Raw genomic sequence first — 26,821 nt, 5'->3', positions numbered from 1 at the left:
CGACGTAGAATTCAAAGTCATTGCTCCCAGTCTCTCCATTTGGGTAGTTAACGGTTCCGGTTTGAAAATAACCCCTGTCACTCATATATGGGTGTCAGCAGCAGCTAACTACAGTGAGACCCTGGGCCAGTCCCAGTTCCCTTGTCAGCCTCCGCAAAAAGTTGTAGGGTGAGGGAGGTATTTTTAAATTGAATTTTTTGGGGTGACACTGGTCAATAAAATTATGTAGGTTTCAGGTGTACAGTTCTATAATAAATACATCATAGGTGTATTGCATTGTATGGTCACTAACCCAAGCCAAGTCTCCTTCCAGGGGGGCGGTATTTTTAAAACTGTAACTGAGTCTCGCTACCCGCTAGCCACCGTGTGCCGGCCCCCATCTTCTCCGCCCCCCGGCGCGGTGGGCAGCGCTCTTAGCTTCCACGTGGGGACCACCCGTCTTCCCGCCTTCCCTACTGGAGCCAGGGCTTCTGGGGCTGGAACCCCCGCGCCGAGCAGCAGGTGCACTCGGCGGCCGGGCCCGCCCACCTGCCGTCACGCGCCGCCCAGCCCCGCCCCCGCCAGCGCCGCACTGCGGCCTAGGGGCGGGCCTTGCCGCCAAGCCCAGAACCCTCTACGTCCTCGCACTCAATGTGAGGTCGGGGCTGCGCGGGGCCGTCACAGCGGCGGGAGCTCAGAGCCTGAACGGTCGGCGGCCGGCACCGGTCCGTCCCTCGCTCGGCCGCGCGGTGGACGTCCGGTGTACACGCGCACACGCCCTCCGCGCCCCACCTGAGCGCGCCGCCGCGTCCCACGACCCCGCGCCGCGCGCCACGGTCCCGAGGGTGGCATGCGGGACTACGACGAGGTGACCGCCTTCCTGGGCGAGTGGGGGCCTTTCCAGCGCCTCATCTTCTTTCTGCTCAGCGCCAGCATCATCCCCAACGGCTTCAACGGCCTATCGGCCGTGTTCCTGGCGGGGACCCCGGAGCACCGCTGCCGGGTGCCGGACACCGCGAACCTGAGCAGCGCCTGGCGCAACCACAGTGTCCCGCTGCGGCTGCAGGACGGCCGCGAGGTGCCTCACAGCTGCCGGCGCTACCGGCTCGCGGCGATCGCCAACTTCTCGGCGCTCGGGCTGGAGCCGGGGCGCGACGTAGACCTGGAGCAGGTGGAGCAGGAGGGCTGCCTGGATGGCTGGGAGTTCAGCCAGGACGTCTACCTGTCCACCATCGTGACCGAGGTGGGTACCAGTCCTGCGCCGGTGCCTAGGACCGGGGTGTGGGGAGGATCTTCGCAGTCTTGGAACTCACGCACTCCGCCCCGCGCAAGGTGCATGCTATTATTGTCACTCCCATTCCTCCAACACACTGCACACAGGTGATGGTCATCCATTCAACATACAGATGGCTCGAAACCAGAGATGCCCTCTTACCGCAGGGTATCAAGCTGGCCATCTATCCTGATGGTCATCTTGGAGAGGGAGCCATGAAGGCCCTGCGTTGTCAAAGACTTCCTCTTGTTGTCGGCGAGTGTTGAGGAGCAGAACCAGGGCTTAGGCCAAGGGACTGTCACCATTTTTCTTACAGATGCTTCTTGGAACTTGTTCAGAGAGAAGGGAAATACTTCTTTACTAAACTTTAAAAGTTAAGGGAAGTGTGTGTTTAAAACTGATTTCTGCTCCTTTTTCCAGTTACTCCTTCCCCACCCACCCTCACCGCAAAATGACAGTCTGATCACGTCATGTAAGGAATTATTTACTCTGCTCCTGATTAGTTATTAACCTGTTAGAGGATTCATGCATCTGAAGATGCATTCAGGGTGACTTGTTGTCTTGAAATGTTATAGCTAAAGCACACAACCTTAGTTCATAGTCAGTAGGGAAAAGGCTTTCTCATTCCCCAGCCCCTTGGATTTTTGTTTTGGATGGCTTTGTCAATCCTATGGTGATCCCCTAGTCATTTAGAGCTGGATGTATGACATGATGTTAATGAATGAGTGTGGATGTACTTTGCATCTTAATCAGACACTGGCATTAAGTCCCTGGAGTCCAAGCAGAACTAAGCAGGCAGGGCAGTGAAAGAGACCTGCTTGCTAGGCATTAGGGCATCCAGGTTCACTGAGTATCAGGACCAGGGATTTGCAGATTAGAGGAGGCTTCCTGGAATAGGATGCCTTTGGGTGAGTCTGGGATAGTCAGCTCAGCAGATGCAAAGTCTGGAACAGCAAGAAACAACCTAGAAGTAGGGCAGAGTTAAGAGGGAGGGGGCTGAAGGGGAACCCCACTGGGAACTCACAGCTAGTGACATCATTCTGGTATCCTGAGGTGTTGACAAAAGAGGCACTGAATAGAGGTTGCTGGCTGTGCTTTGTGATCCAAGAGTACACAGAGAATCAGAACTTCCCCTCATCACAGTTCCTCATTCCTAGCCTCACAAGAAGTCCGTCACCATCCAAGAAGCCCGTAAGAGTTGTGAAGGCAGAGACTGTCCCTCTAGTTGCAGGCAGAGACCACAGAGGGAAGCTATACTCCATAACACAGGCGTCCCTACAAATTTTACTTCTAGTTGCCTGTGGAAGGAAGAATTCAGAAGAAGCTCATGGCATCTCTGGATTTTACCCTGACTCCTAGGATCCTTCACCTTACTCTAGTTATTTGCTCTTGCCTTGCTGCTGTCATCCTGCCCTCAGCTGACAGTGGTGGTGACACTGATGAGCTCCCCAAGGCTGACTGTGCCAGAAGGGTCCTTGAGCTGTGTTGCTGCCAATGTCAGCTTTTCCATTTTTATACTTAGCCTATTTATTTCACTGTCTTAGCAGTTTCGTAAGAGCTGTGTGCCCTTTTACCTACTGACAGGTTGTCAGTCTTTGCTGGGAGGCCAAATTAATACCTTACTTAGGCCTTTGGGGATGCTGGAATGCCTGATTTAACATTCAGGGCTGCTCATTCCTTCAGGTGAACAGTCACTGTTAGAAGCTGTTACATTAACATTCCGACTCCATTTTTTGAAGGCCTGTTTTCTTTCAATATAGACTTGGTGTGCTAATCACTACAGCTAGGCCTGCGCCTGCTGAGTGTCCCCAGGCCTGCCCTCTGTCACACATCACATGTAAGGGTGTTATAAGAACACTGGTATTGAATTTCTAGTCATGTTTTTCAACAGAAGATGAAAACCTCAGATCTCCTGTTTGATTTTTGCCTTTGTTGAAATTAAAGTGTGTACATGTAAGTGCTGGAGTTGGTGGTAGATTGACATCTTTGCATCTCCTGCAGGTCCTAATGTGATGCTGGATACAGAGGGTGGGTAATCAGGAAAATTCTTGTTGAATGGTTTAATGAATAATTTAAGAAATCTTTTCAAAAGTTTGAAAACTAAAGAAGCGAGAACCATTTCATTCATAGAAAGGAAACTTGAAGGTGGTTGAAAAGCATTGACTGAAATATTTTAAAGGAAATGTAATCTCTCACCCCACGGACTGGGGCTTGCACCTGTGTGGATCTATAACAAAGCATTGGGACTGGCAGACAGAAGACAACACTGTTTATGAAATGAAAGAGGTTGTTCTCCCACATTTCAGGAACACGTGCTTCTCTGCTGGCCCCTTCTCTGGCCTCTCAGTCATCCCTGGTATTGGGGAATCAGCACCCACCTTGCTATACTGCTCCTATCCCTGAGTGCTTCTTGAGTAAGGACTGCCCCCTCCTCTGGCAACCTGGGTGATTTCTCAGGCTTCCTGGGCCACTGACTTTTTGGTGTCTCCAAAGCCCAACCTGCAGCCAGAAAAGTTCCTTTAGAAACTTCCAGCTCTGGTACCCATGAGTTGGAGTCTCTTCAGCTAAGGTCTGGCAGTCCTCTTTGTCCCCTTACCCCCTGCCTGTCTCTGCTTCCCAGAAGCCCCCTGGCTTAGCCTTGGCAGGACTCTGACTCATTCTCTGTTGTCCTAGAAAGCCTCTTTCTCTGAACTAGCTTTTCTATCAGCCCATATCGTACATAGATAGTCTTGTAAGATAGGAGAGTCCCCACTGTCACCTGCTAGCCCACATCACCTGAAGAAAGGCTACATCAGCTGGGGAGGTGGGGCTGGGCTGACTCTGGGGTGGAGAATCAGGGCAGACATGGAGCTTGTACCTCACTGCTATGTCCTTGCTGACTTGTCTAACTTAAGGGGAATGCAGACCCTTATCCCTGCCTTTGCACCTCATGGCCGGCCAGAGAAACCCCTTGCTGGGTCTCTGAGGCCCCATGCACACACAGTCATAGCAAGGCCCCTGTGCACATACAGTTGTTACAAGGGCCCTGTGCACACACAGTTGTAGCAAGGCCCCTGTGCACGTGCAGTCCTAGCAGACCCATCTGGCACCAAAACTAGATTTGGCTCCTCTCTAGCTAGCTGAGAGCCTTACACCCTGGGTCAAAGTTCAACTGGTTGACACAGAGAAGGGGCTGAGGAATGGAAGAAAATCTGTTCTAGAGATCGAAGTTCAGGGTTCATCTGGGCTTTGGGCAGCCAAGCCCAAAGCCCAAGCCCGAAGCATCCTGTGTTGTTGAAGGTTCACAGCCCTTTTTTGTCCATCTCTTCACTCACTTATATACCAAACAGCTACTGAGCCTCACCTGTACAGGGCACTGCCAGACATTGTAGAGGATGTGGTAGCAGGTACTTCTTCTCCTTGCCCTGACAGCCTTTGGGGCAAGGACCTGCCCTTAATTGCAGCAGGAATACACGGCCTTCAGTAACAAGTGGTGCCTACCAGTTTACTTGTCTATTGAGGCGGTCAGGCTAGATATGTCTTACAGAAGAGTTTCTGCCTTATGGGCACTGATCTTATCTCTTTTCCCTTCCAGCCAAGTCACAGGTAAGAACATACAGTTCCAGGAAACATCATCTCCCTACTTACCATAACCAAGAAACAGCACCAACTGTGTACTACATACAAAAGACACACTGCTCTCTCTTAAAAACTTTAATAGGCGTGGCCAGTTGGCTCAATGGCAGAGTGTTAATTCAGCGTGTGTAAGTCCTGGGTTCAATTCCCAGTTGGGGCACACGGAAGACGCGACTGCCTGCTTCTTTCCACCTCCCCCTTCTCTCTCTCTCTCTCTCTCTCTTTCTCTTCTATCTTCCGGTCCCACAGCCATGGCTTGCTGGATTCAAACACGTTGGTCCCAGGCGCTGAGGATGGCTCTGTGGAGCCTCCGCCTCAGGCACTAAAAATAGCTTGGTTGCAAGCTTGAGCCCCAGATGAGCAGAGCATCAGTCCCAGATGGGGGTCACAGGGTGGATTCTGGTCAGGGCGCATGCAGGAGTCTGTCTCTCTGTCTCTCCTCCCTTCATTTAAATAATTTTTTAAAAAATTGTTTAACAACTATCATATATTGAGGTATAAATGACATCAAATAAACTGCACATAGCTAAAATGTACAATATGAAAAACTTTCATGGATATGAAAGGCACATTTCTTCGAAGGAAAAAGTCTAGAATCATGCTAGAATCATGTCCAGATTTTTTCAGGTTGAGTCCTCAGAATCCCCCTTTCACAGCTCACCAAACTGAGGGGTCATGATGCCTAGACTCATGACCTGAATCTTTTTTTTTTTTTTGTAACAGAGACAGAGAGAGAGACAGCTAGAGGAGCAGACAGGAAGGGAGAGAGATGAGAAGCGTCAGTTCTTTGTTGCGGCACCTTAGTTGTTCATTGATTACTTTCTCATATGTGCCTTGATGGAGGTGGGGGGGTCCAGCAGAGCAAATAACCCTTTGCTTGAGCCAGCAACCTTGGGCTCAAGCCAGGGACCTTGGGCTTCAAGCCAGCGACCATGGGGTCATGTCCATGATCCCACACTCAAGCTGGCGAGTCTGTACTCAAACCGGATGAGCCCGTGCTCAAACTGGCGACCTTGGGGTTTTGAACCTGGATCCTCTGTGTCCATTACAATGTTCTATCCGCTGCACCACCACCTGGTCAAGCATGACGTGAATCTTAAACCCACACATTAGTTCTAGCTTTGATACCTGTTATCCTCAGCCAGCCCAACCCATTCACTGTACCAGGTGGAGGCATTGATGAGCTGCTTTAGTGTTATGCTTTAGTCTGGAGCTAGGAACTCAATGCAGGAACCCTAGATTCCTTTGTAAATACAACAAACCCGGGGTACATAGCCTGCATTCTACAGGCTTCTCATCCCACCCCTCCTAAGGATAATTCAAGCTCAGTCCTAGAGCGCACTGCAATCTATTTGGTGATTGACAGGTAAGTGGACAGGTTGGCTAGGTGGAACCTAATCCGTGCGTGTTTATTTTTTGAGACCTTTCCCAACCCTATACACAGCCCCCCCTGTGGCTAGTAGGAAGTATTAACTCATGCTTGCTTTTGGACGATCCAAAGCCAGGCCCCGAGAATGGTCAAGAATTGTCAGTGGTGATCCTGGCTAGGCAGCTCAGTTGTTTGGAGCATCGTCCTGATACATCAAGGTTATGGGTTCGATCACCAGTCAGGGCACATAAAAGAATTAACCAATGAATGCATAAATAAATGGAACAACAAATTGATGTTTCTCTGTGTGTCTCTCTCTCCCCCTCTCCCTCCCTTCTTTTTCTAAAAAAAATCAATAAATTTTAAAAATTAAAAAGAAAACAGAATTGTCTATGGTGGATAGAGAGCCCAATTACTCCAGGGAGTTACACGCTTGCCCAGAGTAAGAACAGGTTGGACCAAGTGGCATTAGTGAAGCTGCTGGAGCTGGAGACGTAAGCTGGGGACCTGTCCCAAGATGAGCACTAGTTACCTTGGCTCCTCGCCAGCCCAGATTTCTCTGAAAGCTTATACTGGGAGACCTGACAAGGGCTGGGGGGACTGTCCCCCCAGAACTCACTGCGGAAGCCCTTATATTTTTCTAGTCTAGCTTAGCTGTATTAGTGCCCAGTCTTCATGAGAAACTTGTTGAGAAACAGCTACTCAAATCTTTATTCATTTTTTTCATCTCCATTGCTACAAGAGTAATGTGTGCTAAGTTGGGAATACCTCCCTTTGCATTCAAAGCAGCAGTGCCATGATCTGGCCCATGAAGCTCTGCATAACACTCTGCCTAATATCCAGAGACCAGCACCCATCACCAGGCCCTCAGCTCTGACTCCCCTGCCGCTCCCATCCTGACTCTAGCAGCCCTGTCTGCCTGAGGCTGCCGCGGAGGGAAGGCGGCCATAGCTGGAGCATTCAGGCCATAATGCTTGAAATTCTGGCCTTCTGCTTGACTGGACTTCCACTGGATGTAGGAATTGGAGACACCCAATTCTTTCCCAGGGTGAGAATACCACCCTTTTCTTAGCCCATCTAAAAGCCCAGAGTGGAGAGTCAGCTGTGTGGCCAGGGTGTAGGATTGTCATTCAACCTGAGGGCTGCTCTCCCCACTGAGGTAAGGCGCCCAGAGGCTGTGTGCACACATACCCAGCAAGCACAGAAGGAGACTTGCTCCCCTCTGTCACTTGGCCTGGAAGAGGTGCTTTGTGCCTGAGAGTCACACATGTCCCCTGCTTCTCTGTTACTGCAGAGCCTGCAGACTCCATGGAGGGCTGGCCAGCAGCCTGGCGCCAGGCAAGCAGGGGTCTGACTTCCCTGGTGGGTGGCCTTCTTGGGTCTTGCAGAACACCATCTCTGTGCTCTGGAAAACATTTTTCTGGGAACCACCAAGCTTCCTGTTTGGTCTTTCTTTCTCCTTTTGGCTCCTTATTAGGCTTGAGTGACCTCACATCTGGGTGTTCAGCTGCTTCCCCAAGCCTGTAGACCTTTTTATAATAACCGTACATGAAACTACACTTTGGGTGCTAGGAAACTCAATCTGTATAGCCTACTCCCTGCACCAATTTGTGTTTTACAAATGAAGAAATTAAGGCACAGTGAGGAGACCTTGTCTGAAGTTGGTTAACCAGTTAACAATAGAATAGAAGCTAAACCCAGTTTCTTGACTCCCAGCTCAGAGGTCTGGCTGCAGTCAGGCCACGTGTTAATGGAGTGTCAGGGATCCTAGCTCTAAACATCACCAGAAGGACCCAGAAGCCAATGGCCCAGGGCGGGGGCTTGCGCAGAGCTGGGACAGATCCAGATGCCACATCTCAGGCCCTCTGGTCTCGGTTCCTTGCTGAATGCCTTGACCCTTAGAGCCCTGCTCCAGACCCATTCTTGTGCCGTCCTGCCAATGACCTGAATTCCACAGCCCAGGGCTCTGCCCAGATTCTTCAGACTGCCCATGAGAGGCCTTGCCTTCTGGATGGGAGCATGGGCAGAGTACTTAGTTCCTGCCTCTCTTTTCCTCAAATTAAAAATGAAACACTGGGGGCTAAAAGCTATGAAAAAACAGGACAGGGAGGGAGCCCAGTCTCCCTGTGAGGGGAGCCCACTCCCTGCCTTGCTGCCCGGATCAGCTATTGCTGCCTAAACAAACCAGAGTGCAGGGATGCAGGATGTTCTGATTTCATATTCCAAGAAAGCTTAAATTTAAAACATTTTTAAAAGAAGTGAGTGATGCATCCCTTTGCTCTTCTTACAGTGGAACCTGGTGTGTGAAGATGACTGGAAGGCCCCGCTCACGGTCTCCTTGTTTTTCGTGGGAGTGCTGGTGGGCTCCTTCATCTCGGGGCAGCTCTCAGACAGGTAAGGTAGATGTCTGTCTCCTGCAGTTGCAGGGGACCCCATCACTGCCCAGGGAGTATGTATGTGCCTGGCCCGTGACTTCAAATGGTAGTGTTCATTCAGCCCAGAGCCTAAGGGAAGCCCAGTTTGTAGTAAAGAGAGCTACAACCTTCTCCCTAACTCTTGCTGAACAAAACAACCTGAGCGGAGTGTATCCATGCTGAATCAACCAAATTTGACCAGGGAATATGCCATGATTCACTTCCATACCAGCCTGGCTGGCCCTCCCTAGGTGAGTGTAACTCTTCCATGTTCCCACACATGGGTGAGATGGACACCACATACATTGTGTTGTAGATTTTAAGATATACCACTTATCTCTGTATTCCCAAAGCCACTGCTCTCTCTGCAAGGTTAGAGGAAATCTCAGTAGCCAGCAGTGGCGTGATAGGCAAAACTCGTGTCCACAGCACTGATGCCCCTTCGCTAGGAGGCCTGTGACTATGGCATTCACTTCACAGCAAGCAGGAAGTGTGCTATTTTCACCCATAAGCAGGTTCTTTATGGAATTCCAAGGCTGTTAACTCACAGTCCATTCATGACGTAGGGAGTTCATATACTCTTGAAATTATTGGCAAAATTTTAGAGATTGTATGTGAGCATTTTTCTGGAGAGTAGTTGAGTGTCTGTGGAGCTCTCAGAGGGTCTGTTATATTGTTACCTCCCTAGCCCAGAGCTTCAGGGTCTGTCGGAGAAACCCATGCAAGAAGAGTGCTTTCAGAAAGGTCCTTGGCTGCCCGTGTCACCCAGTGTGCTGTCCCAGCTGGCTGGGGTCTCTAATAGAGAAGTTCAGGATGGGAATGTCACACTACATAAGAACAAAGCCACTCTATCCTGTAGCACACGTTCAGGTGATGTTTTGGCATGTTTACATCTATGGATTATTGTTCTTACCTGAGAAGCCTTTCCTCATGAGAAATACGCGCATTTCTCACTAGAGTTGCCTTTTCTAGAGTATCATCTAGTGATTAAAAAAAGGGACAAATTCCTATAGTCACCAGTGAGCATTAAAAGTAGGCCATGGGCCCTGGCCAGTTGGCTCAGTGGTAGAGTATTGGCCTGGCGTGCAGGAGTCCCGGGTTTGATTCCCGGCCAGGGCACACAGGAGAAGCGCCCATCTGCTTCTCCACCCCTCCCCCTCTCCTTCCTCTCTGTCTCTCTCTTCCCCTCCCGCAGCCAAGGCTCCATTGGAGCAAAGTTGGCCTGGGCGCTGAGGATGGCTCTATGGCCTCTGCCTCAGGTGCTAGAATGGTTCTAGATGCAACAGAGCAACGGCCCAGATGGGCGGAGCATCGCCCCCTAGTGGGCATGTCGGATGGATCCTGGTCGGGTGCATGTGGGAGTCTGTCTGACTGCCTCCCCATTTCCAACTTCAGAAAAATACAAAGAAAAAAAAAAAAGTAGGCCATGATCACCAATTGGTGATTCCAGGTGAGCCATAGACACTCGCTCCTTTGAGGGAAAGGCTGTGCTCCCCCAGATCCTCAACCTAGCAGCAAGCCTCAGCTGACTACTGATATTTATTTAACAAACACATGACACCTAATATGTGCCAGACACTCTTATAAGCACTGTACAAATTAAATAATAGTAACTTCATAATCCTATGAAGCAGGAAGTGTTAGTATTCTCATGTTACAGAAGAGGAGAATGAAACCCAGGGGAGGTAAATGACTTGCCCAGTATCACACAGCCAGCAAGTGGCAGAGCTAGGGTTTGGGCCCAGAGAGGCTTGCTCCTCTGTTTTGTGCATTTTTCTGGGCTAGCTGTGTCACGGGTTAGGTAGGTCTTTGTGGGCTAGCCTAAGACCCTGATTAGCCTGTACCACCCTGATCACCTGAGGAAAGTGTTTGGATTCCCAAGGAAACAAACAAAATTAAGGGCTATGTTAAAGACTACATTAGTCTTCAGAAGTCCTTGACAGTGTTTTTTAAAACTTTAAAACTTTTTGTCAGCAGACTTCTTTTAAGTATGACTCGTGAGTCCAGTATATGACAGCCCCCGCTGCCAGCTCCAGCGCCACTCCTCAGGCTTGTCTGCACCCGATGGGGGGCACAGGGCTCTGTGGGACAGTTTTTCTCGTTACCTCTAAGTAAGCCAGTTTAAAACTTAGTCAAACAGATTACCTAAGAGCAAAAAATTCATCACCTTAACTTGTTGCCTAGGATACCAGGAGTAACTTTGTATATGGGACAGAGGGTTAGCCTTCAGTCTGACAGTGTGGATGAGGCTGAAATTCAAGAACTCTAAAATAGTCCTGGGTTGTCAAAGCCTTTTATCTGACATTGAGTTACCTTGCTATGCATGACTTATGAGAGGCACACCTGGAAGTAGACTGTTAACTCCTGGTTTGTAGGCATGCATGTGTTTGGTGTTTTGTTGACTCACTTAAAAGTGAGTGTTTCTGGCTCTGACCCCAGACTGCCAAGGGACTGCTGCTATGTCAGGGATTCCTAGGTCATTCTCTTCCCCACCATTCCAGGCAGGGAAGGCAAGGGTAGAGGTTCTGGCTCTGCATACCATAAGGGACTGGCATGTAGGTGCTCTGTAACAAGAAACACTGGCGAGGGTAGAGGGGACAAAGTCTTCTAGGCTAGGGTTTCCCCACCTTGACACTATTGATATCTTGAGCCAGAGAATTCTTTGTTGGGGTGGGGAGCTATCCTGGGCATTTTAGGATGTCTAAAACATCTCTGGCTTCTGCCTACTAGATGCCAGCAGACCCAACCCCCCCCCCCCCAAAAAAAAAACCCACAACAACAAAGCAACACCGTTGCAGTAAGTAGAAGCACCAGTGTCTTTAACATGACTGCAAGGCCTCTGCAGCATGGCCCCTGCTCACCTCTGCAGTCTCCTGGTGAAGAGCTGGCTCCAGCTACACTGGCCCCTTGTGTTTGTCATGCCCCTTCCAACCACAGTTGTATGTGCTTCTCTGTCTGAGGCATTCTTCACCCCAACCCCAGGCTCTTTCTTGACCCTACAGGCTAACTCAGGGTCCCTGATTTACATTAACTGGTTCCATGTGCCATTCCTTCCAAGCAACCTTCCGAAGTTACTGAATGGAAGGTGTACACATGTGATTAATGTTGGTCTTCCCGCTGTCCTATGAATAGCATTGGAAGCTTGGTCCCAATCCCTACTCCTCATTGTCAACAAATACTTTCCTTTTGGGCCTCATCTCAGTGTCCCATCATCAGGGAGACCTTCCCTCAATTCCTGCATTCCCAGGCCAGCGTAGGTTCCTTTGTTGTGTCCTCATGGGCCTGGGAACTGCTCCTTCAGTGTGCTTGTCTTAGTGTGTCACCTGTGTAGTCAGTAATGTAGCTGTTTGATTAAAATGTGATTACTGTCTATGTTACCACCTTCAAGGGCAGAAACAGCATCCTTTTTTGTTCGGATATATCCCTACTGCCTAGTATATAATAGATGTTCAAATAAGCATTCATTGAATGAAAATAGGTGTCAGCCTGCCTTGGCCAAATTCAAGCTGAATCTGATGGGTTGAATGAACCCATCAGGGTGACTTAATCCTCCCCAGTTGGGCACTGTCTTTAAAACCAAACAAACCAGTCTGCATTCCCACCAGCAGTGCAGGAGGGTTCCCCTTTCTCCACATCCTCGCCAGCACCTATCGTGTATTGTTTTGTTGATGAGCACCATTCTGACTGGTGTGAGGTGATATCTCATTGTGGTTTTAATTTGCATTTCTCTAATGATTACTGATGTTGAACATTTTTTCATATGCCTATTGGCCATCTGTATGTCCTCTTTGGAGAAGTGTCTATTCATTTCTTTTGCCCATGTTTTGATTGGATTGTCTGTCTTCCTGATGTTGAGTTTTACAAGTTCTTTATAAATTTTGGTTATTAACCCCTTATCAGACATATTGTCGAATATGTTCTCCCATTGTGTGGTTTGTCTTTTTATTCTGTTCTTATTGTCTTTAGCTGTACAAAAGCTTTTTAGTTTGATATAGTCCCATTTGTTTATCCTGTCTTTTATTTCACTGGTGCAGCCACTGTGGAAAACAGTATGGAGATTCCTCAAAAAATTAAAAATGGAACTGCCTTTTGACCCAGTCATCCCACTTTTAGGAATATATCCCAACAACACCATATCACTGACTCAAAAAAAGAAATGCACCCCCATGTTTATTGCAGCATTGTTCACAATAGCAAAGATCTGGAAACAGCCCAAGTGTCCGTCAGTGGATGAGTAGATTAAAAAGCTGTATTACATATACAATGTAGTACTATGGGGCCATGAAAAAGAAGGAAATACTACCTTTTGCAACAACATGGATGGAGCTGGAAACTATTATGTTGAGTGAAATAAGCCAGGCAGAAAGAGAAAAATATCATATGACCTCACTCATTTGAGGAATCCAAGGAACAATGTGAACTGAGGAATGGAATTGAGACAGAGGAGAGATCAAAGAGACCAGAGGAAAAGAGGACAGAGGGAAAGGGGATGGTAGGATGGGATAAACCTGAAGGGAAGGGGGGAGGGCGATAATGGGAAGGGGGCAAGGGAGATGTTGAGGGGAATAGTGGGGAGGGGAGATACATTCAGGGTGACACAATCTATGTAAACACAATAAATTAAATTTAAAATAAATAAATAAATAAATAAAACCAAACAAACCAGCCTGACCAGTGGTAGCAGAGTGGATTGAGTGTCAGCCTGGGACACTGAAGTCCCAGGTGGAAACCCTGAGGTCACTGGCTTGAGTGCAGGCTCACCTGGCTTGCATGTGGGATCATAGACATGATCCCATGGTCATTGGCTTAACCAAAGATCACTGGCTTGAAGCCCAAGGCTGCTGGCTTGAGCAAGGCATCACTGGTTCACCTTGACCTCCCTGGTCAAGGCACGTATGAGAAGCAATCAATGAACAACTAAAGTAACACAACTATATGTTGATGCTTCTCATCTCTCTCCCTTCCTGTTTCTCTTTCTCTCTCTCTTGCTGAAAAAAAATTATTTTTTTTAATTTTAAAGTGAACACACAGATACAGAAAACTACACAGAACATATATGTGGCTTGGTGAATTATTTCAGGGAAAGAACTTCATAACTTCCACCAAATTAAGAAATAGAACTTTGCTGGCCACCAAGGGGCCCTGTCCATGTGTCCTTCCCTCATTACTAACCACTAGCCTGACATTTGTAATAATCACTTCAATCTAGAGACTCTCCCTCCAAAGAACCCTGGGCTGTTCCACCTCTACAATTTCCCAGACTGGTTTTGGCTGATTGCATAATATGGTGCAGTCAGTATATTCCTCTTTTCTATTTCTTGCAGATTGGCAGCTAGATCTAGAGACTTGATATGATTCAGGTTCAGTCCTTTTAGAAAGACTATAGGAGTCTCACAATGTTTAGTTGTCTTTTTTTATGATGTGAACAGTCGTTAAAACATAATGCCCATATCTGTTCATTTGATTGGGGGTTGTAAAATAGTGATATTCTAATTTGATCACTTGTTTTTCATTTAATAGTTGGAATACTTTTATAAAATGCTTCCCTTCATCTATGATTGGATACTATTCAAAGAGTTTACATAGGAAAGTCAAGACAAATGTTTCTTTCCCTTTATTTACCAGTTTTCATTTATACTGAATTTTTTCTCCATCACCCTGCAAAGTAAACGACTTCTTTTTTTAAATGCATTAAGAATGTATGGATTTAAGCATAATAAATGTGTTGCAATCCTTTGCAATTATTATCATAATTGTGGCACTGCCTTTTGGGCCACTCTGGTGCCCAGGCTGCATATTAGTCCTGAGGTGGGGAGTGCAAGGTGGATAGCAGCATAGGGGCCGGCAGTCTGGCACTGTCTGTGCACCAGGTTCTCTGGCAGCACGGTCCATGACCCCTCCCTGAATGGTCCTGGGGAAAGCCCCTCTTGGTGGAGCCCATCCGCCTTCTCCCAGCTGGTTCTGCCACTCCCCTTTCCTTCCCAGGTTTGGTCGGAAGAACGTGCTATTTGTGACCATGGGCATGCAGACAGGCTTCAGCTTCCTGCAGATCTTCTCCAGGAACTTCGAGATGTTTGCTCTGCTGTTTGTCCTTGTAGGCATGGGCCAGATCTCCAACTATGTTGCAGCATTTGTCCTGGGTATGACCATCAAGTTGGAGTTGAGTACTTGAACCGTGTTTCCCCATCATCTTACCACCACTTTCTAGAGACAGCTGTGATGCCCCTCAAGGGGAAGTGGTCTCTAGCATCACTGACGAGAGCTTCTTGGAGGACCCAGAGAAACTGAGCCTACCAGTTACCCAGCCTTGGGTCCCCAGAAGCACAGTAGCCTAACTGCTGCATTCTAGTTCTTTCCTGGCCTCCAAGATGTGGCACCTTGGTCTTGTTAGTACTTGAAGGCCATTTTACTAGCGCTCACCCAAGATCCTCCATCAAAGAAAAAGGGGCCTGCCACTTTTTCTGCCCAGGGCTGAGCTGGCCAAGGAGAAAGGAAGGTATGACATGAGGAACAAGAGCCAAGGAAGTAAACTGCCTCTTCTGCAAAACATTGTGGCCAGTGAGATCGACTGGCAAGAAGGAATTAAGAGTAGTGGGCTTTAGTCGTGTGACCTCTGGGTTTTCATTCAGAGTTCACCATTCAGAGCTTTGCCTGTTCTCACTGAAAAGTGACCGGCCTTACTATTTGGAGCAGTCTAATTCTAGCTACTGGTCTTGGGTTCCTTGGGTATTATTGTTGAAAGGATTATTTTCTTCTCTTCACATTTAACAGAATACTTTTTCCTTAAAGGATAAAAGTCAGTGTGCATAGCCTTAGTAATGATTTCTCCTTTAATCAGTTTTTATTCGTGTGGGGATTAAATTTTGAGCCCTAATGTGGCATCTTTACATAGGGCTTCAGGAAGTGATAAAATTTTCATGAGACGTGTCAGTGAGGGGCCTGAGGGGCCACAATGAGGCACTCCTGGCGGATGGTCGGACTGGGCTGGGTTCAGAATTCCATGCCTCACAAGGGCTTAGAAAACTTAGAGGTTATTCTGGCTGCTTTTTTGTCTTTATGTTGACAATTATACGAGAGAAGATTAATAAAGAAGTAAATAAAATCCTAACGTGACTCCTCCCTTGTTTTGAACAGGAACAGAAATTCTTGGCAAGTCAGTGCGTATTATATTCTCTACGTTAGGAGTGTGCATATTTTATGCAGTTGGCTACATGCTGCTGCCACTGTTTGCTTACTTCATCAGAGACTGGCGGATGCTGCTGCTGGCGCTGACGGTGCCGGGGCTGCTGTGCGCAGCGCTCTGGTGGTGAGTGTGGCCCTGTGCCCAAGGGTGACCACCAACAGGGTATCTTCTGCCTGGTCTTCACTAGGGGGCAGCAGTAACCCACAAATCCCTATTTGAGCTCCCAGAGACGGGAAGCATACATTATTTATAAGTTGTTTTAGAATGTTTTCTCCACACTCAAAAGACAAAACAAAATCTCAGGACATCAGGAGCTTTGTCCTCAGCCCTGTGCTGGGTTGATCTGAATTAGGGAGAGGAAGAAGCAGTTTCTGCGATTGGATGGGGTCCTCCATGACCTCCAGGAAGTTACCAGACAGCAGAACAAGGCCGCATGGGCCCCGCTTCTGGCTGTGTTACCACCAAGGCCTCATGACACGGGCACTGGGAGGAGAGAAAGGGCAATGGAAGTGGGAGTTTCCAGGTGGCTCCACAGAGGCAGCCAGCTCCGACGCAGGAGTTGGGCCGGCCAGAGAAGACCAGTCCTTACCAAGGGAGGGGGTACAGCAGAGGGCCTGAGGCGGCATCGCCCCTTGCAGGTGGGGTGGTAAGAGCACTGCCCCACATGGCACAGCAAACATTCAGAGCATAGTGGGAGAGGATGCAGAGCACAGCATGGGTCCTGGTCACCACCACAGGACAGTGGCCACCTGGTGAGGTAGAGAAGAGCCACATAATCTCAAAGCACCAGGTGCCTTGATAAGTACAGGTAGAGAGTCTGACAAGTCAATTGTACAGGTAGAGAATCTGGTGGGGATGAGGGAAAACTTGAGGCTAGTGTGGAAACTTCTGTAGATGCCAGAGATGAGCAGGGAGTACAAGTGGGCAAGGACCTGGGCTGGGCTGAGCCCGCTGCAGAAGCCAGGCTTCAGGAGTCCGTCCTGCCAGGTTTCCTCAGTGTCCAGCAGGTGGCACCACCGCTCCTCAGAAATGGAGGTGGCTCCCATCCTGGTGAGCAGTCCCATCCAAATTTTGTGCACTCCAGTATATTCAAAAGCACACACTTCAGAGCATTACTGGGTGTGGTTCGGCCCACCTCTGCTCTGGCTCTGAGATCCTATTTCCCACCTCCACTCATGCCACAGCTGGTCTGCTGGCAGGACTGCCTCAGTGAGATTGCTTCTTGTCCTTCAGGTTCATCCCCGAGTCCCCCCGATGGCTCCTCTCTCAGGGACGATTTAAAGAGGCGGAGGTGATCATCCACAGGGCTGCTGAAATCAATGGGATTGTCGTGCCCTCGACCATTTTTGAACCAAGTGAGGTAAGCACTGCATGGGAGCCATTGGGAGGGTCTTGGTGACCATGATTTGAGGGCAGCACTACAAAGGCTAGAAGCCCTCCATTTGTACAGGAGCCCAGTTCTCTCCCCCTGAGCCCCAGCCGCCCCCGGCAGGCCCTGTTACATTTCAGAAGCTGAGGAAAAGGTGCAATTGCCTGAATCTCTTCATCTTTTCTGTGGATTTTAGGTTTTTCTACTTTATACACTTCTAGGCAATCATATAGTTTTGCCATTACTTTTTTTTTTTTTTTATTTACTGTTTTTTAAGTAAGAAGAGAGGAGATAGTAAGACAGACTCTCAATGTGTCTTGACCAGGATCCACCCAGCAACTCTCATCTGGGGCCAATGCTCAATCAGCTGAGCTATTTTTAGCACCTGAGGCTGACATGCTGGGACCAACCAAGCCATCCTCTGTGTCCAGGGCCAGCACTTGAACCAGTCAAGCTACTGGCTGCAAGAGGGGATGAGGGAGGGGGAAAGAAGCAGATGGTCGCTTCTCCTGTGTGTCCTGACCAGGAATTGAACCCAAGATGTCCATATGCCAAGCTGATGCTCTATCTGCTGAGCCAACCGACCAGGGCCATTACTTTTAATAATAAGCATTTTTTATGAGTAATGGGCCTTTCATGAATTTGACATTTTTGGAAATTGCTATTAGGTAGTTTCTCATTGTAAAAAAATGCAGTACATAAAGTCTGAAGCAAACACAGATTTGCAGTTAGAAGTGTTCTGTCTCCTTCCACCACTAGTGGATAGTGGTTGCATGATCTTGCAGCGAGGTCCTTTTTCATGTCAGACCCTTTGCCCCATCCCAGCCCTCCTTGCAAACCCTGTTCTCACGCCATGAGCGACCTCCAAGCTCCGCCTTGTTCTGGGCATTGCTTCTCCTATTCTCTCCAACTCTCCACCCTCTGCAGAAGGAAGCTCTCTTCAGTCTTGTGACAGTGAGAGGTCAGACAATGTCATTGCTGGCTGCTGCAGTCTGAAATGTGTGTCTGATCTGACAGGAAGAAAGGGGACTGGCTGTGAGAATAGTCACCGGCAGTCATGTGTGTGGAAGGCATGTTAGAGACACTTGGGACTCGAGATGCAGGCGTGGGGCTTGGGAAAGAGAGACCACTGACACGCAGCAGAGAAGCCGCCAGCCTGGCCTGGCTCACAGCTAAGTGGTAGCCTTGCAGCCACTCCCTCCCAGTGGAGTGGAAAGGGCTCTGGTGCAGAGGTCGGGCAAGAGTAGGTGGCAGAGAGAGTTTTTCAGTGAGGGGTCAGTCTGGGTAAACCCTAAGTCCCACTGGCACCCTTGAGGAAATGAGGCTATTTCAGGGGATCCATTAAGTCCAAAGTTGACCTTTTGTTGAACTGCTAACTCGGGAAAAACAAGCTCCAAAGCTGGGTTTGCTTAAGAAAGAAACATCAGTGTGTTTAGACGTGTGGTTTATTAATGTCCTTGGCTGTGCCGAATTTCAGAGGAAGTTACTCTGGGTGAAGCTAAGGTCAATTTTCCTGTTTTTCTATCTGAAATGTTTTTTTGTTTTTGGAAGTAGACCAGTAACTACATGGTATGAAGACTCAAAACATTCATTCTTTTAAAATAGCAGATCAATAAACTGCACAGCCAGTTTCTCTCTCTGAGTGAGGGCAGTGGTCCAGCCTTGAGAAGAAACGCGTAGAGGTCTCCCAGGAAGGTGGCCACTAATGGGGCAGCGCCCCGAGGGAGCAGTCAGCTTGGGCCTCCAGCCTGGCTGCAACCTCTGAAAGACTGGTCACCTATTTTCCTCCTCATTCTTGATCACTAATTTGTTACTGACAGGGTCGGGGAAGTCTTCCATTGCCCATGGTACAGTCACTATACTCACTCTTCTTTTCAAGAAAGAAATAAATCACTTTCCAACTCAGAGACCAGAAAGCTAAGATGCCAGAGTTTGGGGGCTGATATTGGATCTCTGAGTCTCTGACTTTCTTTCCCTCCTATACTCTTGTCATTTCATGTCTACAGCTCCAAGACCTGAGTTCCAAGAAGCAGCAGTCCCACAGCATTCTGGATCTCCTCCGAACCCGGAATATCCGAATGGTCACCATCATGTCCATAATTCTGTGGTGCGTAAGTGAGACTGCCTAAGGCTTCCATGCAGAGCCTTCAGCAGTGGCTACCGTTCCTCTTGTTGGCAGATGTGTCCCAGACCAAAACTGAAAGCCCACGTCATCATAAAGTGAAAGGGATATGTCCTGCCATCAGAGAAATGGACATGTCACAATTCTTGATGGAATCTCAGAAAAGGAAAATAAAAACTGCAGTGAAGGCTTTTTGGGAAAATATGGGACCTTTGGGGATTCCTCTAGGCCCTGTGGCAAATCCTTGCTCACTCTGGGTCCTAGTTGGGTTGTACCTGTCCCCTGTGCCTTAGGCGTGATAGAGGAAGCCAGGTGAAGCCTTCAGGAAGACTCTAAGTGAAGAGACCATGTTCTTTCAGTTACAGAGGATGCTAAGTACTTTCTGGAAATATATGTGGAAGCAGGATCTCTCCTATGATGTTTGAACACTGTCCCGGAAGCAGAGCCACAGCCTGGATGTCCTTGTCAGGTTCTTTCTCACAGGCATTTCATCAAGTGGATTAGGAGGAGAGCTGAGTTGCCCAGAGAGGGAACACATCTGAGTGCCGGACGAGCATTTGCTCAGTGGCCAGACCCTTGGGATTAGAGGCCACTACCTGATCCTTCTGGTGAGGAAGGTGGACTTTACCTCAGAGTCTTACTACTAGAGTCAACTAGTCTTTGGGAAACCAGCCATTTTGTTCCCTAGAGATTACAATGAGTCACCCATATCCAAAGAATAGCCCAGGGTCCCCCAGGGCAATGCCCAGTAGCTGGTCTCAGACAGTCTGTACCACAGACTTGACAGTGACCGCTCTGGGGTTCACCCCGCACTCCTGCAGCCCTGGGTTTCCCAGGCTTCTGTACGTGCCCTGTTCCTGGATTGGACTAGCTGTGCTTCCAACCTACAGAGGAGTCCAGTCTAGCCCATAAAGGTCCAGTCTGCCAGAGAGAATACCTACTAGGGTCAGGGACTAGGCCAGGGACACCAGGGAGCATATAGATGAGGGATGATGAGGCCCCACCATTGGGAGCTCCCTCTCCTCTCGACGAGCATGGTGGTGTTGGGGTCAGCTGCCTCTGACCAGCCTCTTCCTGGCTGGTTGCCACAGAGGGTCTGCTTGGGCTCTTTCTCCAAATGTTTTACCTGCTGATTGTTCCTTATTTGATCTTATCCCTTCAATCTTATCCCAACCCACTTGCAGTCTGCTTCTTGACTAATGAGTCCAGCTCCTCTGCAGTTGCTGCCTTTGGGAAGGTCCAGAGAGTTGGGAAGTGGGCTTTGTGAGAGCTTCAGTCTCAAATTTCTAAAGCCAGTAGGCAGGTTCGAGTTGGAGTGTTGTTTTTTTTCCCCAACAAAATATATCTGTCTGAATTGTATAAGTCCTTTTGCTCTTTGGGACGCTCTGAAAATGCTCTGCCCCAAGTTTACACTGGGTTGGGGGAGTTACCTTCTGTTCTAAGAAATAAGACTTGGTTCCATATGCTGTCCTCCTGTAGGGATCATTTTGAACTTCCTGCAATAATTGTATTTGAAAAGTTGTCCCGGTTGGGAGGCACCCAGGTGGATGTGGCCCTTTAAGCTTTCTCTTGCACTCGGTTTCAGGATGACCATCTCAGTGGGCTATTTCGGGCTCTCCCTTGACACTCCAAATTTGCATGGCGACGTCTATTTGAACTGCTTCCTATCAGCAGTGGTTGAAGTCCCGGCGTACGTGTTGGCCTGGCTGCTGCTGCAGTACCTGCCCCGGCGCTATTCCATGGCCACCGCCCTCTTTCTGGGTGGCAGCGTTCTCCTCTTCGTGCAGCTGGTGCCCTCAGGTAGGGATCATGTGCATCTGGGGTCAGGGTCTTCGTTGAGTCACTCAGTCTCTACAATTGGGAGCTGTCTCCCCCAATTAATAAGGCAGATAAAAGCATGCCATCACAGCTCACCTGCATAGCCTCATTCTTGGCCCAAAAATCAAGAGCTAGTGTCTCCTGAGACCAGACACTTGTCATGGCCTGGCTTGGGGGGAGTGAGCAGAGCAACCAGGTGGGGCTGGTCGTTAGTTTTTTCTCTACCTAGGATAGTCTCTGCATACTTGTTTTTCTCTAAAAAATCAGAGGAAGGAAAGATAGCCTCCCCATTACTTTTAAAATGGTCTTGAGGCATTTATTTATTCAGCAAGTAGCTAGGGAGTGCCTGTTGGGCACTGAGGTTTTGGGGCCAGAGGTGCTGGAGTAAAGGGTCAGGCAGAGCCCCAGGCCCCTCTGCAGCTTGCACTCTAGTTGAGAAGACTGGCAACAAACAAGGCTTAATAGAGTGCAGGCTATTGTCACCTTTACAATAATGAGAAAGGGCTTTGGAGAGCCAGTTTCTGTAGAGTAGTCATAGACAGTGTCCCTAGAGATGAGAGAGACAGCCATTTTCGACAATTCATAGAACAGTTGATGGACTCACTATGGTACCTAGAGTTGTCAGTGTACCCATGGATTTGGGGGCTTGTGGGATCGTTTGTGGGACCCTGGGGCTGGTGACACAGGCACAGCCCCCACTGTGGCATGGCGGGAGCCCAGAAATGTGTGCAGGTTCATGTCTGAGCTCAGGGCAACCACAGTCCCTCACAGCATCTCTTCGTCAGCACGATGGGCAGGACAGGTTGGAGGGCCATTCTGGGGATCTGCGGGTCTGTGACTTGTTGTCTGAATAGAACAAAAGCCTGAAATAGGTTAGAACCAAGCTTCCCAGTCCTCACGAGCCCTTAGTTCCAGACGCAACTGACCCCTTGACAGATGTGTGTTTGATGACTTCTGGCTAGAAGCAGGTTTGTGGGGCTGTTGAGGGGCTCACTCTGGTGGTCGTCAGGCTGAGGGGAAGAGCATGTCCTCACACAGCTATAGGTCCCAACCTCCTCAGAAGTAACAATTTGGAGGGATGTCTTGGCTGTAACCCCTTATCCAATAATAGGAAGTTACAGAAACTGCCCCCCGCAAAAGGGAGAAAATGTGTTTGTTTTGGGGGAAAAAAAATGAGATTCTCAATAGCAATGTACCTTGGGTTGGTTCCTTCTTCTATACTGCTCAAAATTAGGGGATATTTCAAAATTAATATGAAGCAATAAAATATCCCCTAATTTTTGTGATCAGTATACTTTGTTCCCTTTACTTTTCCAGACCTGTATTATTTGTCGACTGTCCTGGTGATGGTGGGCAAGTTTGGAGTCACTGCTGCCTTCTCCATGGTCTATGTGTACACAGCTGAGCTGTACCCCACCGTGGTCAGAAACATGGGCGTGGGAGTGAGCTCCACGGCATCCCGCCTGGGCAGCATCCTGTCTCCCTACTTCGTTTACCTTGGTAAGTCCCATGGGCCGAGGGCACGCAGGAGCGATGGGGCAGAAGCACTGGTGAGCTTTAATACGAGTTGGAGGCGGCTTGGTAACAGGAAAACAGCACACACAGCAAATGGGATCCATCTGAGACTGGATCTGTGCCTGGAGAAGGTTCTGTCCAGGGGTGTGTGCTGTGGGGGAGGCACCCACTTGTAAATGGAAAACAGCCTATAGATTACCTAGAAATTGGCAAGAAAAGTAAGAAGTACTGTTCCTGGTTTACCTACCTCATTGGAGAACAGAGTTCCCCTATCCTAGAAACTATAGAGTGGCTTCGGGAGCCAGTGTGCTTAATTGGGGAAATCTTTTCTTGGAATCAGAATTTAAAGGAACAGAAAGAAGGAAAGATGTCCGTTTAAAAGTTCTGATGAACTGAGAATTTTTGTGACTTGGAGCATGTGACACACTGGTTTAATCCTGTGTGAAGTGCCATCTGCTGTAGCTGAGCACTGTTTCTCTTTCTCAGAGTTATTTTCTCCTGACAGCTGCTGTGCCCTGCACGTCCCTCGCTGGCACATCTCAGGGAAGGGGTGCACCCACCTTGAGAGTACCCGGAATGCTTGGTGAACACACTCCATAGATCTGACAAGCAGAAACACCTTTTTGCTTGGCCTGTAGGCAAATCGAATGGGTTGTAACACATCTGGAGGGGTGAGGGAGCTATTCTTGTCCCTGGACAGGTATCTTGAGTTCTGTGGAAACCCAGCATTGGGAAACAGGAATAGTAATCATTATGGCTCCCTTCCCCTCCCCTGCACCATGAGGCACTGCTGGAATTCTGGGCATGTTGGCGCCACTGGGATCTGAGACCTGTCTACATGCCAGACTCCCATCTGGCAGCTCAGACTGTGGCACATGCTGAGGCTGAGAGAGTGGGTGATCCCTTTTAGAGAGCACAACGGGATAGAGGGAAACAGCGTCTAACTGTACCCCCGGCTTGGGGCTCTGTCTGCTTTGCCCTAGGTGCCTATGACCGCTTCCTGCCTTACATTCTAATGGGCAGTCTGACCATCCTGACAGCCATCCTCACCTTATTCCTCCCAGAGAGCTTCGGCACCCCCCTCCCAGACACCATTGAACAGATGCTAAGGGTCAAAGGGTAAGGAGGCCTTCTTCACCATGTTGATGCACTGGGTCTGGGCCTGGCAGAGAGTTCCCCTCAAACTCTCACAAACGCCATGGACTAGTTTAGCCATCAGAGGGTTAGAAATGGTGAGGATATTATGTTCTTTCCTCTCTGATCTGCCACAGACCACCATGTCGTCATGTCCATCTCCATGGCAACAGGAACTCTGGGATGGTACAGAGAATAGGAGAAACCATTCAGAATTTGCTGTATGGTTTTCCCCTTGAGTGAGCTATCCTCAGTTCTAGGTTTTGTTTATTTGGTTTGAGACTAGTGGATATCTTTTTATTTTATTTTATTTTATTTTATTTTATTTTATTTTATTTTATTTATTTTTTTAGAGACAGAGACACAGAAAGGGAGAGAAGGGGAGAAGAGAGATGAGAAGCATCAACTCAGAGTTGCTTCACTTTCATTGTTCATTGATTGCTTCTCATACGTGCCTTGACCAAGAGGTTCAAGCCAAGCCAATGACCCCTTGCTCAAGCCAGTGAGCCCATGCTCAAGCCGGCAACCTCAGGGTTTCAAACCTGGCCCCTCAGCATCCCAGGTCAATGCTCTATCCACTGCATCACTACCAGTCAGGCAGAGACTAGTGGACATCTTAAGAGTTGTTACTAACATTTGTTTTTCTTGTTTTTAATAGAATAAAATACAGGCAAACACCAAGCCACACGAGGATGTTAAAAGATAGTGAAGACAGCCCCACAGTCCTCAAGAGCACAGCCTTCTAACAACCTCCTGGGAGTGAGCAAGTGAAAAGGAAAGATTGCGTCTCATCAGAAATGGTTTGTGTAAACGCCAGGCCCTTCAGTGACAAAGGTCTTTTCTGATCACTCTGCTGACCCTTTGTCTGACTTGCTCGCAGATGGGCACCTGGACTCAAGAGACTGTGTGTGGTCCTAGAACGCCCCCTCCCTCCAGTGACACTGTGGCTGCCGACAGTCAACTTTGGAGAAGTCCTAATACAGTGATGGGTGGGACACTTCCTAAGAAGTTAACTAGAACCAGTGGGATTTGGAAGAATATGAGAGGCATCTGTTAAATTTACATATTAATTTCAGACTTCTGAAAAGGCCCCCTGATAAAACTGGCAGTCTAAATCTCAACCCTCAAATCTTTTTTCCCTTTCCTTCTAATGGTGCACTTTAGAGGAAAAGAAATCATTTCACAAGGAGTTTGGTTTCTCACACTTTCTCAGTTTCAAAGGTTATTAACTGAGATTGTTGCTTCCCCAGCACAGGAGAGCCCAGGTCTGGGGAACCTGCAGGTGATTAACATGAAGGGGACCGAGCAGGTACCAAACACAGGCCAGTGCATTGACTGTGAGCTCTTGGACCACTCAGTGTGACTACTAAGTAGACTTGTTTACATCTGATCACAGCACTGGGCTTGTCCAGGCTCATAACAAATACATCATTGAACCTATTATTCTTGTTTTCATGCTGTGTGAATCAAACCTCTTAGCTACTGTGGTTTCGAAGTATGGTTTGAAGGAAGTGTATCAGTGAAAAAGAGACCAGCAAATTTGTGTCTTTCAAACTATAATGTGGGTTTTGTTTGTATGTGTGTTATTTGTTTTTTATTTGTTATTATTTCTTTTTCTCCTTAAGTTATTTGCCCTTCAGAATAGACTTAGAAAAGACTGGTTCCTTAGCCTCTTCATTTGTGTCTTTTTTTTTCCAACCCAGAGTCACTGGCAGTGGTCTGCAGTTGTCACTTGTGCAAAGCTTTGCCAACTGTAGCCACTAGCACTTCTCTGAGTGTCCAAAATGACATCATTGTGTGGATTCCTTTTGTGATACCTAATTCTGGAAGAAAATTACAAAGAAGAAAGTTCGATCACGTTCACAGTCTTTCAGGGTAGCTCACTTCAGTCATGTGACATGGGGAAATCCTTTGTGTTCAGTGTTACTGTCTTTTGTAATTGTTAACATGGTACTCCAATAGCATAGGCTTAAGCTGGTTAAAAAACCACATTTAGGGGAAAGACACTCAAGTGCCTTGGGAAATTAAGATGTTTTAATAAATAAAATGATTTTTTTAATAATAGCACCTGCCCACAACCTTTCTTTCCACAATTTGGTGAGCCATACCACACCATCACTTGACTTTTCTCAATTTCACATTGAGCTAATTCTAGCAGAGGTTTGTGATTAGTCTCTAAGGCAAAGATTTCATCTCTATGTGCTAGAAGCCTTCACTCTATTAACTGTGGCCTGAGCCAACCTGTCACATAAATGTCCTAACCTGTGTTCCCCTGAAAGCAGAGACTGAGACCACACTTCTGCATTGGTGTTTGGGGACAGCATCCCAGGGAGCAGGAGTAAAGGAGAAGGGGAGGAAGCAGGGAAGGAGCAAGAACCAACACAGGGATGTATTATCAGGTTGACCAGCACCAAGGGCTCCATCCAGCCAGAACGTCTGAGGAACCTTATGAAATATATCTCAAAAGTACCTGCACATAGGTAAAAAGGGGGAAGCATTTATATATGGCCTACGGCCTCCATCCCTCATGCATCAAAGGTACCCCATAGGTGTCAGCTCCCACATTTCCAGGTTGTACACGCATAAGTCCCAACAGGTCCTGTCCCCTAGAAAGCAGTAGGTAATCCATGGCAGGCCTGAGGTGATGCCCCATCAGACTGCACTACAGTGGTCAGAGCTGCTATGAACTGGTCACTGCAACAGCAGCGGGTGGGGCTGAGAGGACTAGGGTGAGACATGGTGTGCATGCACATATATATTATAATTTGTCACAGAGCAGTTTGAGCTAGGATATGTGGATAGATCGCAGTAAAAAAGCTCCAATGTTGGATAAATAACTCAAAAGATGTGATGATGTGTTATGTAACAAAACAAAAGCAGCATCAAACTCAGGTGGGAAGGAAGGAAGCTCGTCGCCTCTAACATTGTTGGTTTCTCCACTCTCAGACCTGACCCTGTGCTGGGTTCCTGATCACTAACCATGCAGTGGCTCAGAATATGGATTACAGTCCTGCTCCTCTTTCTCCTGTT

General features: G+C 48.2%; 1 protein-coding gene across 3 annotated transcripts; it reads left to right on the top strand.

Moving 5' to 3' along the window:
• The first annotated feature begins 589 nt into the window (after positions 1–589).
• On the top strand, positions 590–26,821 carry LOC136375920 (organic cation/carnitine transporter 2). Of its 3 annotated transcripts, none has more exons than XM_066341684.1 (10): positions 590–1,222; positions 8,527–8,630; positions 14,636–14,809; positions 15,894–15,956; positions 17,067–17,193; positions 19,209–19,309; positions 20,910–21,124; positions 22,460–22,642; positions 23,641–23,776; positions 24,450–26,821. In XM_066341684.1, the coding sequence occupies exons 1-10, from the start codon at positions 830–832 to the stop codon at positions 24,535–24,537; spliced, it is 1,584 nt and encodes a 527-aa protein (XP_066197781.1). In that variant the 5' UTR covers positions 590–829; the 3' UTR covers positions 24,538–26,821. The 3 variants fall into 3 exon arrangements, with proteins under 3 accessions (XP_066197781.1, XP_066197780.1, XP_066197782.1); XM_066341683.1 differs by having other exon boundaries at positions 591–1,222; positions 14,636–14,790; positions 15,785–15,956; positions 24,450–26,820; XM_066341685.1 differs by lacking the exons at positions 14,636–14,809; positions 15,894–15,956 and having other exon boundaries at positions 591–1,222.

Source organism: Saccopteryx leptura, chromosome 6 (assembly GCF_036850995.1).
Source record: "Saccopteryx leptura isolate mSacLep1 chromosome 6, mSacLep1_pri_phased_curated, whole genome shotgun sequence".
Classification (NCBI taxonomy): Eukaryota; Metazoa; Chordata; class Mammalia; order Chiroptera; family Emballonuridae; genus Saccopteryx; species Saccopteryx leptura.
This window is presented reverse-complemented; position numbering and strand designations above follow the sequence as displayed.

What these genes read in the sequence shown, in the direction of transcription:
- LOC136375920 (XM_066341683.1), top strand. Translation starts at nt 830, where the DNA reads ATGCGGGACTACGACGAGGTGACCGCCTTCCTGGGCGAGTGGGGGCCT. An exon ending in TCGGGGCAGCTCTCAGACAG is followed by an intron (nt 8,631 to 14,635) that starts GTAAGGTAGATG and finishes TTTCCTTCCCAG; the next exon opens with GTTTGGTCGGAAGAACGTGC. An exon ending in ATCATGTCCATAATTCTGTG is followed by an intron (nt 19,310 to 20,909) that starts GTGCGTAAGTGA and finishes ACTCGGTTTCAG; the next exon opens with GATGACCATCTCAGTGGGCT.